Genomic DNA, 12858 nt, shown 5'->3' with positions numbered 1-12858 from the left:
CCTATAATTAACTGAATCTTTGGTTTTCAGTGGTACAAACAGAAACTCACTAGGACAGGATCTAGTCTTGCATCTTTGGCAGGGATGGCAAGGATGCCATCCTTTTCACTGTGGTGAAAACATAAAAGGATACCAGTTGGGGTTCTTCATTTGTTTGAGTCCATTACATAATACCAAGGTAGAACCAGAACCAGTGGATGAAAGATCAGGAAAGGACTCCCAGTTTTAGCCTGCTATGGGGGAATAATCACTAAGCAAAGGTTCAGGAAACCTGGGTTCTGGTTTCAGCTCTGCTACTCAATTATTCAATACTTTGGGTAAAGTATATCCGCTTCCCAGGCCTCCATTTCACATGTGAAAATGAAGGTTGAGCTGCATGGCCCATTCAGGTCTCTAGAGATGCCTCGTTCTACACACTGCGCCATGCAGGCGTCTGAGGGCAGATGATGGCAGAGAAGAGAGGTGACTGTCAGGTAGAAAGATTCCACTTGCCTCATGTTTGTGGCACCTTGGTGGAACTTTGGATGACTGTGGAGATGGAATCAAACACAGCTGCCTGAGCATAGCTACAGATCTTTCTATCTATCTTGCCCCTTTCTCTTGCTTCTGCCTCAGCCTGTAGTCCCTGCTCAGGATTGGAGCACCAGGCTGTGCAACACACAGAGGCATTTATCAACTCCATGTATAATCAATACTATAATCACTTTTTGCAACGATCTCCAGCTCTGGATTTCATTGTGCTATATTGTCTGCTGCCAACAAATTGCCCCTTTGGCTCAGGATGAGAAGTCTAAGGTTCCTTTAGCTCAATGGTTCTTAATCTTGGCTGCATTTGGAAATTATCAGAAGCTTGAAAAAAATACTGATGCTCAGACCTCACCCCCAGGAGTTCTGATGTAACTGGTCTGTGGTGGGCCCTGGGCTTCAGGATTTTTAAAAGCTCCTCCCAGCATTTCTACTATGCAGCCAGGACTGACACTCACTGCCTGAGTTCTTTCTGGACTCAGGTGAAACAAGTGGTTTTTTGCAGTCTCCCCTCTATGGGAATGAGATTGCTGGCTCTGACAGAGAACACAGCTGGGACCAGGGCCCAAGACACAATGAGGACGTTTGTTTCTGATGTGTATCTTAGGGCCCTGCCCTCCTGTGGCTGATCTAGTAAATGAATCTCAACTGCAGTGTAAATGGTAGATAATAGCTTAATGTATTCCCAGCTGGCAGGGACCTTCAGGGCCTTAACACAAAGAAATTCCTGATTGTAAGACTCGGGCTCCATGGCAAGGCCCATAGGGGTGGTGGTTTGAAGTAGCCCCAAACCTGATTCACTCCCTAGTCCTGTTCATCTCAGTAAATGGCAAGTCCATTCTTTCAGTTGAAGTCTCTCTTTTCCTCACTCTCATATCCAGTCAGTCAACATAGCATCCTAACTCAGTATTCAAAATATATCCAGAATTCGCTCACTTTTCGACTCCATCATCACCATCCTAGCCCAAGCCTCCATCATGTTTTAACCATATTATTGCAGTTACAAATACTATACTTACCCCCAACTGGTCTCCATGCTCTTGCCATTGTCCTCCTACACTCTGTTTTCCACACAGCAACCAGAAGCTTCCTTTTAAAATGCACATCAGACTCTGTTCAATCAAATCCCTCTAGTGGAGTGAAATCCAAAGTTCTCACTGTGGTTTATAAGGTCCTCCATGACCCAGCCCCCAGCTGCCTCTCTGAGCATCTCCCGCCTTGCTCCTGCTCCATCACGCCACTCCAGCCACCTTGGCCTTCCTTGCTGTTCTTCATACACCTCAATTCACCTCAGGGCCTTTACTGTAGTTTCTGCCCAGAAGCCTTTCTCCAGATAGCCTGGTGGCTCTCTCTCCCTCTCTTCCTTAAGTTTCTGCTTAATGTCTCATCCTTAGGTCTTCCCTGACCATCCTGTCTAAAATAACCTCCCACAGTGGCCGGGCGCCGTGGCTCATACCTGTGTCCCAGCATTTTGGGAGGCCGAAGTGGGTGGATCACTTGAAGTCAGGAGTTCAAGACCAGCCTGGCCAACATGGTGAAACCCCATCTTTACCAAAAATACAAAAATTAGCTGGGCATGGTGATGCCTGCCTGTAATCCCAGCTACTCGGGAGGCTGAGGCAGGGGAATCACTTGAACCGGGGAGGCGGAGGTTGCAGTGAGCCGAGATCACACCACTGCACTCTAGCCTGGGCGACAGAGCAAGACTCCATCTCAGAAAAAAAAAAAAAATTAAAAATATAACCCGCACAATTCTACTTGTGGATATATATCCAAGGGAATTGAAATTAGTATGCCGAAGAGCCATTGGCATTCCCATGTTCATGGCAGCACTATTCACCATAGCCAAGATATGGAAACAACCTAAGTGTCCACCATCAGCAGATGAATGGATGAAGAAAATGTGGTATAAATACACAATGGAATACTATTCAGCCTTTAAGAAGAAGTAAATCCTGTCATTTGCTACAACATGGATGAACTTGGAGGACATTATCCCAAGTGAAATAATAATAATTATTATTATAAGCCAGACACAGAAAGACAAACACTGCATGATCTCACTTATATGCAGAATCTAAAAATGTCAAAATCGTAGAAGTGAAGCATAGAATGGTGATTACTAGAGGCTAAGGTTGGGAGGAAATGGGGAGATGCTGTTCAAAGGATACAAAGGCTCACTTAGACAGGAGGAATAAGTTTTTGAGATCTATTGCACAGCATGGTGACTATAGTTAATAATAATGTATTATGTATTTCAAAATTGCTAATATAATACCCTCACTACTCCCACTCTAACTCACTCATTCTCTTGCGTAGTCCTTTACCCTGCCTTATTTTTCCTCATAGTCCTTCTCTGCTACCTAAAAGATATTTATCGTCTGTCTATCCCTGCTGGAATGGACACTCCATGAGGCCAGGGAGTTTTGTCTGCCTTACCCACTGCTCCATCCCTCACCACCTAGAACAGTGTGTGGCATGTAGTAGGCCCTTGCTAAATTTGTCAAATGATTGAATAAATGCCCCCCACCCCCACCAAAGACAATGAGGATGCCCCTCAGCACGACTCCTGTATTCCTGATTGCTGGGCCATACAGAGCTCAAGCAGGGAGCTAGAATCCAAGGGGCACCCAGGAAAGGCTTAGTTTCCAGTGTTTGCTAATCATGCTTCCGCTAAAATTGTGAGAGAGTTTTCAAGAACTAAAAGCCGGTCAGGCATGGTGGCCTGTAAGCTCAGCACTTTGGGAGGCTGAGGCAGGTGGATCACCTAAGGTCAGAAGTTCAAGACCAGCCTGGCCAACATGGTGAGACCCCATCTCTACTAAAAATACAAAATTAGCTGGATGTGGTGGCACATGCCTGTAATCCCAGCTGCTCAGGAGGCAAGGCTGGAGAATCACTTGAACCCAGGAAGTGGAGGTTGCAGTGAGCTGAGATTGCACCATTGCACTCCAGCCTGGGTGACAAGAGTGAAACTCTGTCTAAAAAAAAAATAAAAAATAAATAAAAAAACAAGCCTGGCTGATTTTGGGGGCATTTCTTACAGAATTGGATAAACAAAGTGGTGCAGAGCCCAAAACTAGAAAGCCAGGAGACTTGGGTTAAATCTCTCACATCTCTATTCCCCAATAGTGTAGTAACTGTGGAAAAATCCTTTTGGAGTGCTAGGTCTCCTTTCTCCCACATCTAAAATAGTATTTATTATGCAACTCCTTCCTAGGGGCAGGGCATGTCTGTGAGATGAATAAGATCATTTCTGTAAATTCTATGGGATGCTTATATTCAAATGTAATAATAATAAAAAGACATCTTTTAGGTCTATCTCACATTAAGAAAACCAAATATATAAAATCTCAATGTATGATATTACTAAAGAACTTTTGCAAACTCATCTAGGCCTAGAATATTAATAGTGGGGTTCAATCTACCCAAATTCAATTCATGCCCAGCTGTTTCAGAACACACCAATTATATAGGGAAGCATTTAGCACATTGTCTTGCACCTAGTAGGGAATCAATATTTATTTATTGACTCCTTGATCAGTAATGCAAAGTGTACCTGTACTGGGACATCTTGACTCTCACGTGACAAAGGTTAGGCTTTCCCTAGACATGGAGAACTCACCATCTCTCTGTTCTTTTTCCAGTCCCCCAAATCTGCTTTCATCAGTGCTGCGAAGAAGGCCAAGCTGAGGTCCAATCCTGTGAAGGTTCGATTTTCTGAGCAGGTGGCAGTTGGAGAAACAGATGCAGTAAGTATAGCTTTGGCTCCATCTCCTCAGCCCCTGGCCATAATCTGCCTGGCTGTCAAGCTCTCGCTCTGGGGTACTTATAGTGGACAGATTTCCCAGTGGATTAGAGTGGGAGCGTCCAGGTGCTGGAGGGGGGAAAGTAGTAAGTTAAGAGGGATATGTGACATCCAGAGAGGCCCCAGGTATTGTGGGAAGAAGGAATATATATATTGATTCACTCAAGATCCTTCTGATGCTTAGAGAAATTGCCATCCCTAACACAGTAGCTTACACTCAGAGCAAGTGCTCCATAAACATCTTTTGCTACTTGATAGAAACAGGAAGGAAGTAATGGCTTCCTGAAGACCCAGGGAATGAGTGGCTGGTGAAATTGAGCTCTCTTCACATTTAAGTGATCTTGCAACTCCACATCTTGACTGGAAAAGGCCATGCAGTGATGAGTGAAGTTACCTAAGGGAAATGATACAGACTCTCATTAAGTCACCAAGTTTTTATTAGGCACCTGCTATGTTCTAATAGCAGAGGGGAGGCAATCTAATAACCAGAGGGGAGGCAAAATAAATACCTGTTCCCTGCTACCAGATACCTCTCAGCAATGTTGAGGGGGACAAGTGGTTCAGATTAAGACAATGCAAAATCTGCTACTGGGTGGTATTGTTTCAAAGGACAGGTAATATTTGACAGCCCATGCCATGCAGCTGCCAATTTGGGGAGTCTTGGCCAGCCACAGTGTTTCTCATTGCTTTGGGAGGTTTACATGCAATGAACTGTCAGCTCCAGATGTGCAAATGAGAAGAGGCAGGTGAAGAGCAGAAAAGAAGTGTGTTAAGCAGTCATGCATTCTGGCCGAGTCCCTCAGGAATCTGCAGAAGTTAGTAATATCCCAGTGGGGACGGACGGGATAGCTAGAGCTAACAGGCACTTGTGTGCTTTTGATAGCTGTGATGGGCAGATCTATCTGGAGGCCCTTGGCATTTATGTGCTGAGGCACAGCCACAGTTGTCGGGAGAAGATAGCAGGCCCAGACAGAGCAGGAAATCAGCAGGGTGCCAGGCACTTCTATATTATTTGAGGTAGAGTTAATGAGAAGAAGAGATGGAGGACACAGGTGTCTTCCATCTCCATTTCCCTGACTCTCATTCCCAAACTCAGCCTATGCCCTCCTCCATCTCTGCATGAGGAAAGCTGGCAAACCCAGGGGACTACAGGACCCCACTGGGCAAGCTGTCTGAATAATTGATGGTTGGGATCTGTGTCAATCCTAGAAGAAAAGGTTTAAGAGAAGTGATCATTGGTGAGCAGAGGGGAAAAGGAGTAATATTTCACCTGCAAATCAGGGTGAAATAGACCCCAAGGTCCAAGTCACCAGGAGGATGTTTGTGTCCTGAGTACTTGAAAACTCAGAGGACGTATGACTTGGATTTGGGAAGTATGAACAGGCGCATCCTATCCCATCTCAACATTGCAGAGTAATCTGTCAAGGGCAGGCCACCCAGTGAAGAACTCCTTCCCTTCCTCCCCACTCCCCTCCCCTCTCTTCTCTTCCTCTCCCTTCTACTTCCCCTTCTCCACTTTCTCCTTTCTCCACCATGATTCCCCTCTCCATACGTCACAGCTAGGCTACAGGCACAGCTAGGTTAAAAGCATAACAATGCCCCCACTCCAGTCTAATCTGAATGCAAATGCCACAGAGTAGCTAGGACCTACCTAGAGTTACTTCTTTCTCAGACAGGCCACCAGGCATAGTGTGAGGCTCTTGTCTGGGTGAGAGACAGACATCAATCTTCCAACTCTTGCTGCACTCGTGAAATTACCTGATGTTACAACAGCACCCTCCTCCATGCTGCCACCAGTATGGACCATAGCAGCCTCATCACAGGTCGGGACCTGGGGGAGTCCAGGCCCAGGTGACTCCAGGCTCTCCTATCAACCCTTTCCTTTCGTGTTCCAAGGCTTTATTAAGCAGCCAGAGCAAAAATAAATCCTGTGGGCATTCCTTGCCAACTCTATTTTTAAGCAAATTCAATTAAGTAATTATCTGAGTCCGACCCAGTGTGCTAAATAAAACCTGCCACCGCTGGGATCTGGGGCCTCTGGGCCTGGCAGGAGCAAGGCATCTCAAGATCAGGGAGGGAAGCAGGGAGTCACACTCCTCCAATTTTATATCCCATCATTTCCCACCTTGGCTTGACCACAACCAAGCTTGTCTCTTGGCTCCTCACCACCATCAACCATACCCCAACCCAGGAGGATTTGCTTGTTCCTCTTTCCATGCTTTGTCCATGATCCATGACAGTCTCTAGGTCTGGACTGTTCTCATCTGGCTTCTCAAATCATCCACACCCACTGTCTCCTTCAAAATCAAAATCCAATTTGCTTTAAGTAGGAAACTTTAGCCATCTTATACCTGTTGGTTTGATAATGTGTATGTGTGCCAAGTCACTACAACAAGAATTTAAGACTGGACTGAAATCTCCTGTAGCTCTCATAGAGACTTAGCATAGTGCTGGGCATACAGTAGAGGTTCAGTGAATGCCCAGTGAATTAAGGAATCTGGTTATCTCTGCAGCTTTTCCATTCCTATAGAACTAATGATGATGTTGGCCCAGGGAAATGGTTGGGATGAGAGTGATCATTCAATAAGTGCACATCAAGCACCTACTGCCCATTCATTGAGCAGCCATTTATTGTGCACCAAATATGTGCCAGGAACTTTGTTTAGTGTTGGGACTACAAAGATAAATAGGATGTGGTCTTTGTGCTCTCATTTCACCATTTGATTGTGAAAGACAAATATCCTTCAAAAATATGATAAAGGTGAGTTTCGGCAACATAGCAAGACCCTGTCTCTACAAAAAGTAAAAAAATTAGCTAGGTGTAGTGGCACATGCCTGTAGTCCTAGCTATTTGGGAGGCTGAGGTAGGAGGATCACTTGAGCCCAGGGTTTTGAGGCTGCAGTGAGCTGTGGTTGCACCACTGCACTCCAACCTAGGATCCATGTCCATGTCATGGATCATGGACAAAGCATAGAGCGAGACCCTGTCTCAACAAAACAAAACAAAATACAGTAAGAGCATTGTAAGAAGTGTGCATAAATTGCTATAGGAATGCATGGAAGGACCAGGTTCAAGTATTTGATGATATTAGACCAAGGCTTTACAGAATACATATTTGAGCTGGGTTTTGAAGGATAAATAGGAGTTTGCCAAAGAGGAAAAGAGAAAGGCAGGGGGAACAGCTTTTCTTTCTTTCTTTCTTTTAGAGTCCTCAGAGAAAGAGAACAGCCTTTATTTAGTGAATTTTTATTAAGAATGTCTCAATCGGAGTCAGTACCGCCCACTCCTAGAGAGCTTTTGAAAATGTCTGAGGGCCAGGCATGGTGACTGTCACCTGTAATCCCAGTTGCTACTGGAGAGGCTGAGGCAGGAGGATCGCTTGAACTCAGGAGGCAGATGTTGCAGTGAGCCGAGATCACACCACTGCACTCCAGCCTGGGCGACAGAGTGAGACTCCGTCTCAAAAAAAGAAAAAGGAAAGTAAAAAAAAAAAGAAAGAAAGAAAATGTCTGAGGGTGTTTCAGGTCATCCCAGTGCTTTGGTGTGCTACTGGCACTTCATGTCTCAGGGTGGGAGATGCTAAGTGTTGTGCAGGGAGTGGGACAGTCCCTGAATAATGAAGAATCATCCGAGGTATGGAGGTGTGAAAGAGGCGTGGGTACTAGGAATAGGCAGGGGTCAGGTCAGAAAAGGCCTAGGGCAGGGAAAAGGCAGATCAAAGGCCTTGACAGGACATGATCTTGGCTTGTGAAGAGCCTCAGGGAAAGGGAGGTATCAGGAGATAAGATCAGTCTAGAAGCTTTGTAGCAGGTGTTTAAAAAATGTTAGAGATAAGATCAGGTGGGTGAGATAGACTCCAAAGGAGGCCGCTCATCAGCCCTTCAGGGGGTGTGTAGTGATCCCTATGCTCTGATCTGTGGAGGTTTGAACTACAGTAGAATGTGGGTGCTCCATGTCAAATGGAGGCGAGCTTTTGATATGCCTCAGTGTCTTGTTGGGGAATTTGGTTCTGGTCCCCATGTATTATCGATCTGCTCTTTTCGTCTCTGTCCTCCTACACCTTTGGCTCTCTGTCTCCGTCACCTTTTCTCCTTTTTCACACCCTTCCTCTGGCTTCCTACCTCCTTTTAAATGAGCCCCTCTCCTTGTCCTTTCCCTGCTTGTTCACAGAAAATGATGAAGAAAGAAGCTCTCCTCCTCATCCCCAACGTCCTGAAGGTTTTCTTAGAAAATGGGCAGATCAAGTCATTCACATTTGACGGTCGGACCACTGTTAAGGTACATACAGTCTCCTCCCCCTGGCCAGCATTGCCCTCTCCAGAGTACACGCGGTTGCGTGTCCTGTGTTCCTCTGAGTCTGCACATAGCTGCTTGCCACTGGAGTAAGGTGGCCTTTAAGTTCTGGATGCTTGTTAGCACAAGGCTGCAAAAATGCAGATGAGAGTGATGGTAGAAGTTTGCATGCCCAACTGTGTGCTGGTAGTTGTTAAACCGTGTGTGTGCACTTATACTTGTGAACTGCTTTGTGTTTGTGTTACATGGGGTCCTTCAGGACTCTTAAGAACTAAGGAATATGAAGATCATTAAGCCATTTATAAAGCAAAAGTGATTTATATTGATACAATAACACCTACACAAGTTTATGCATAGAAATCAACACAGTCTCTTGGGAGATTAGCTTAGCTATGCCTTGCCTTTTAAATAACAACCTGATCTCAAGCACTGAACCAAGATTTGAAATGTCCAGCCACAGCCCCTTTGGCTCTTCTTTTCACAGGAAGAGCAATTACTGAACTGTGATTTTTTTTTTTTTTTTTTTTTGAGACGGAGTCTTGCTCTGCCGCCCAGGCTGGAGTGCAGTGGCCGGCTCTCAGCTCACTGCAAGCTCCACCTCCCGGGTTGATGCCATTCTCCTGTCTCAGCCTCCCGAGTAGCTGGGACTACAGGCGCCCGCCTCGTCGCCCGGCTGGTTTTTTGTATTTTTTAGTAGAGACGGGGTTTCACCGTATTAGCCAGGATGGTCTCGATCTCCTGACCTTGTGATCCGCCCGTCTCGGCCTCCCAAAGTGCTGGGATTATAGGCTTGAGCCACCGCGCCCGGCCTGAACTGTGATTCTTAATAGCTCAGCCAGGTGTCAGAAAGTCCTAGTGACTTTTCTCTAATCCTTAGGAATAGAAGTGATGATATGATTCACCCCCAGATTCAACTCTGCTCTGGGACAGAAATATCCATTCCTGCATCTTCTGGACTCTCTCCAGAAAGAGAATGCCATCCCCAGAATGAGTATTTTAATGCAACTAATGCCGCCCCAACTGCTGGGCAGCTACTGCGCCTGCCCAGAAAACCTAACTTGGTCCACAGGTACCCTGAGGTTCCCATACTGGGACCAAGTCAATCCCATAAGTAAAGAAATTCTTGGGCCAGCAAACGTTTGCTAAGAGGAGTTATCAGGTACTCAGAATGGGTCTTGCCAGTGATTTTCAACCAGGATTGGTGCTTCCCACTCTTAGAGAGCTTTTGGAAATGTCTAAGGGTGTTTTAGGTCATCCCAATGATTTGGTGTGCTACTGGCATTTTGTGTTTTAGGGTCGGAGACGCTAAGTGTTCTGCAGGGAGGGGGACAGTCCTTGAATGGAGAATTTTTTTGAAAGGTTTAGGCCTAGGTGGGTCCACCAGGGGACCTAGGACCAAAACATACTACTTAGGGTGCCATAGAATGTTCTTTTGTCTATTGAAAGGGGCATGGGAGGGGGCATTGAAACAGAACTAGACCACCCAGAAGGTGCCCAAATGTGCCTTCTCCAGATGTGAATATCGCTTTGTGTCAGAATTCTCCTTGGTGGTTTATTCGTGGCTTGGTATGTCCATTGTGGACTCTGTCTCCATACTGGAGGGTTTAGTGCCCTCTCTTTCCCCTTGGAGGCTTCTCTGAAGTTCTCCCACCTCACATCATCAGTGCCAATGTGGCTTCCAGGTAGCCCTAGCCTTCCAAGACAGCAGTGTTCCCCTCGCTTGTGATCTCAATCTGACTCCAGGAAGGGTGTGCTGGCGACTTATTGGAGCTTTGACAGGCTGCCAAGCCACTTGTCCCAGAGAGGTACCTGGGTGAATTGACAGCCTGGCACAGGGGCTGTTACACTTGTAACACCAGTTGGCAGTCGCCGGATTGGCTGTCCGCAATCCCAGTGCAGCCAAACTGCAAAGAAAACCTCATCTGTCCCTGACAGAGCTCCAGCAACACTGGCGCCTCTGTGACTACTTGGACAACACAAAGAGATGCTCTGAAGTACCCACCAATTTCCAGCCTAACATTTGAATAACTGAACGTCTTTCAGTGTTCATTAAGGAGCTTGTTTGGCAACTGCGGTTGTAAGGATGTTTCATATTCCCAAGCTTGATTCTTTCCAGCCTTTGGGGGCTGAGAGATGTTGACTCCATGAACACACACATTGGAGCCCAGTGTATAAGCCAAAGTCATAGCAAATCAGTGGCAGAAGTCTCAAAACTGATATTTGTGCAGCCCCTACTGATATGTTTCCAGACACCCTAATATTAAAAGTAGGGCAGCAGAGCAGACGGAACCCAGAAGTAGTCAGATTTATGACTGTACACAAAACACATGACATAGTTCCTCTGCGTGGATACATTTTTCAAGTTGCTAAATTGATCATCTATAAAATCCAGTTATGGTCAAAAATGAACATTTTGCCAGTAACTCAAGTCACTTGATTTAGATTATGAATCCAGAAATAGTATACTTTTTAATCATATAAAAGTCACTTTTGCTTTTATTCATTCCTTAGAGTTGACAGACAATCCCAAGTGGATATTCTGACTTATAAGAGAAGGTGAAGGGAGAACCAACACAGTGCCCGGCACTTAGTAAGCATTTAAAAGATAATGTGTTGAGTGGAAGGAAAGAGGTAGGGAGGGAGAGACATGACCTTCTTTTGCCATATGCCTGGCCAGGTGAAATTCAGAAACATCTACCTCTAACCCCCTGCACCTCTTCCCAGGCCCCAGGCCTCTGAGCAGCACTCATGGATCACTTTACTCATTGCGGATCACAGACCCTGGGCTACCATAAAGGCCAGTGTTGCAGCCTTCTCCCCAGGACTATATTTCTTTTCTTGGTGTTTAATCCCCCCTCCCATGTTTGGTGCTTAGAATAGCTTAGGGCCAGAACCAATCTCCCTCTCAAGGCTCTTTTCTGTCCCACAGGATGTGATGGTAACATTACAGGACCGCCTTTCCCTGAGGTACATTGAGCACTTTGCTCTTGTCCTTGAGTATGCCGGGCCAGAACAAAATCACAAGTTTCTGCTTCTTCAGGACAAGCAACCCCTGGCTTATGTAAGTAACTCTTTTTTCCAGATAGCTTTGCATGTGGCCTCTAGTAGAAAAGACCCAAGGCACTCACTGTCTGGAAAATTTATGATGATATGCTCAGCCGGTTCCCAGAAGTCACAGTTCTCACCCAAAGCTGATATTATCCACCTCCAGAGGGCTTTTGGCAGTGGCCTTTGTGAGCTGAGAAGAGCATGAAGATCATTAGTCTTGGTCTCTAGGGGGAAGAGTATGGGGTGATTCACCGCATGGCACCCAGAATGCTGAGATAAGGAGCAGTTGCAAGTCTCCTGTCTCCTGGAAACCCCACATGATAGATTTTTCTGCTTCCTGGGAGAAAACTTAGCCTTTTGCATGAAGGCTGTTATGGAAGGGTCAGGGAGTGGGCCCTACTCAGCCAATTCCCAACTCCCACTTGTCCTAGGATAAGTGGGAGTTGGGAATTGGCTGAGTAGGGCCAAAAATAGGCAGCATGTCACCCACATCAATTTACAAGGTAGAGTAGGAAAAAGTATCCGGTCTTTCTAGCCCTCACCATATGGAAAAGGGCTGGGGAAATCCAGGATTGCTGGATAGCATTTCATCAACAGTGAAGCACCAAGAAGTGTCAGAGACACAATCAAAGCCAATCAGTACTATCAAGTAGGGTGGGACAGAGTTGGAGAGGAACAGTGGAAGAAATACCTTTTCAGAGCCTGCATGAAAGCCAAACAAAACCCCAAATCAGACACAAAAAGATGAAAGGATTTTTGGAAAGAGAGATTCAAGTTTAGCTCTCAGCCAAATGCAATACAGAGACTCACTGGTGGGAAGGAAAGGTTGTGGGCGTCCTGCCTGGAGGGAGGCCTAAGCACCTCCCTTAACCCCAAGCAACCCTTTGAATTCAGTTGGTCTGTTGTTCCAAATGGGATTTTAAACTTTTTTATTATGAAAACTTTCAAACATACACACAAGTGGGAAGAATATAGTATCATTAACCCTATTACCCATTCCCAGGTTCAACAATTATCAATATAGTGCCAAGATGTTTCATCTGTACCTTGAAATAATATTTTAAACCTTTGATTTACTCTAATCAGCAATTTATTCTGCTTGAGGCTGAGCCCCTCTGCAAGGTAAAGGCATGAATCCCACAGCAAGAAAAGAGCCTGAGCCATTGCCAGTAGCCCTCCCTTC

The 12858-nt window shown here is 45.7% G+C and overlaps 1 protein-coding gene across 1 annotated transcript in view; it reads right to left on the bottom strand.

Annotated features, from left to right (window-relative positions):
• The window catches only part of LOC115900090, a 33669-nt gene extending 27487 nt beyond the window's left edge, over window positions 1-6182 (bottom strand). The window contains exons 1-2 of the mRNA XM_030939959.1: window positions 6092-6182; window positions 4151-4402 (exon numbers count right to left, since the gene is read on the bottom strand). Of these exons, the coding sequence (XP_030795819.1) occupies window positions 4151-4402; window positions 6092-6140 (301 nt within the window). The 5' untranslated portion in view covers window positions 6141-6182. The remainder of the gene's footprint in view (window positions 1-4150; window positions 4403-6091) is intronic.
• Window positions 6183-12858: the final 6676 nt, after the last annotated feature.

This window comes from Rhinopithecus roxellana, chromosome 10 (genome assembly GCF_007565055.1).
Source record: "Rhinopithecus roxellana isolate Shanxi Qingling chromosome 10, ASM756505v1, whole genome shotgun sequence".
In the NCBI taxonomy this organism is placed as follows: Eukaryota; Metazoa; Chordata; class Mammalia; order Primates; family Cercopithecidae; genus Rhinopithecus; species Rhinopithecus roxellana.
The sequence above is the reverse complement of the archived record's forward strand: the minus strand, read 5'-3'. Positions and strand labels throughout refer to the sequence as shown.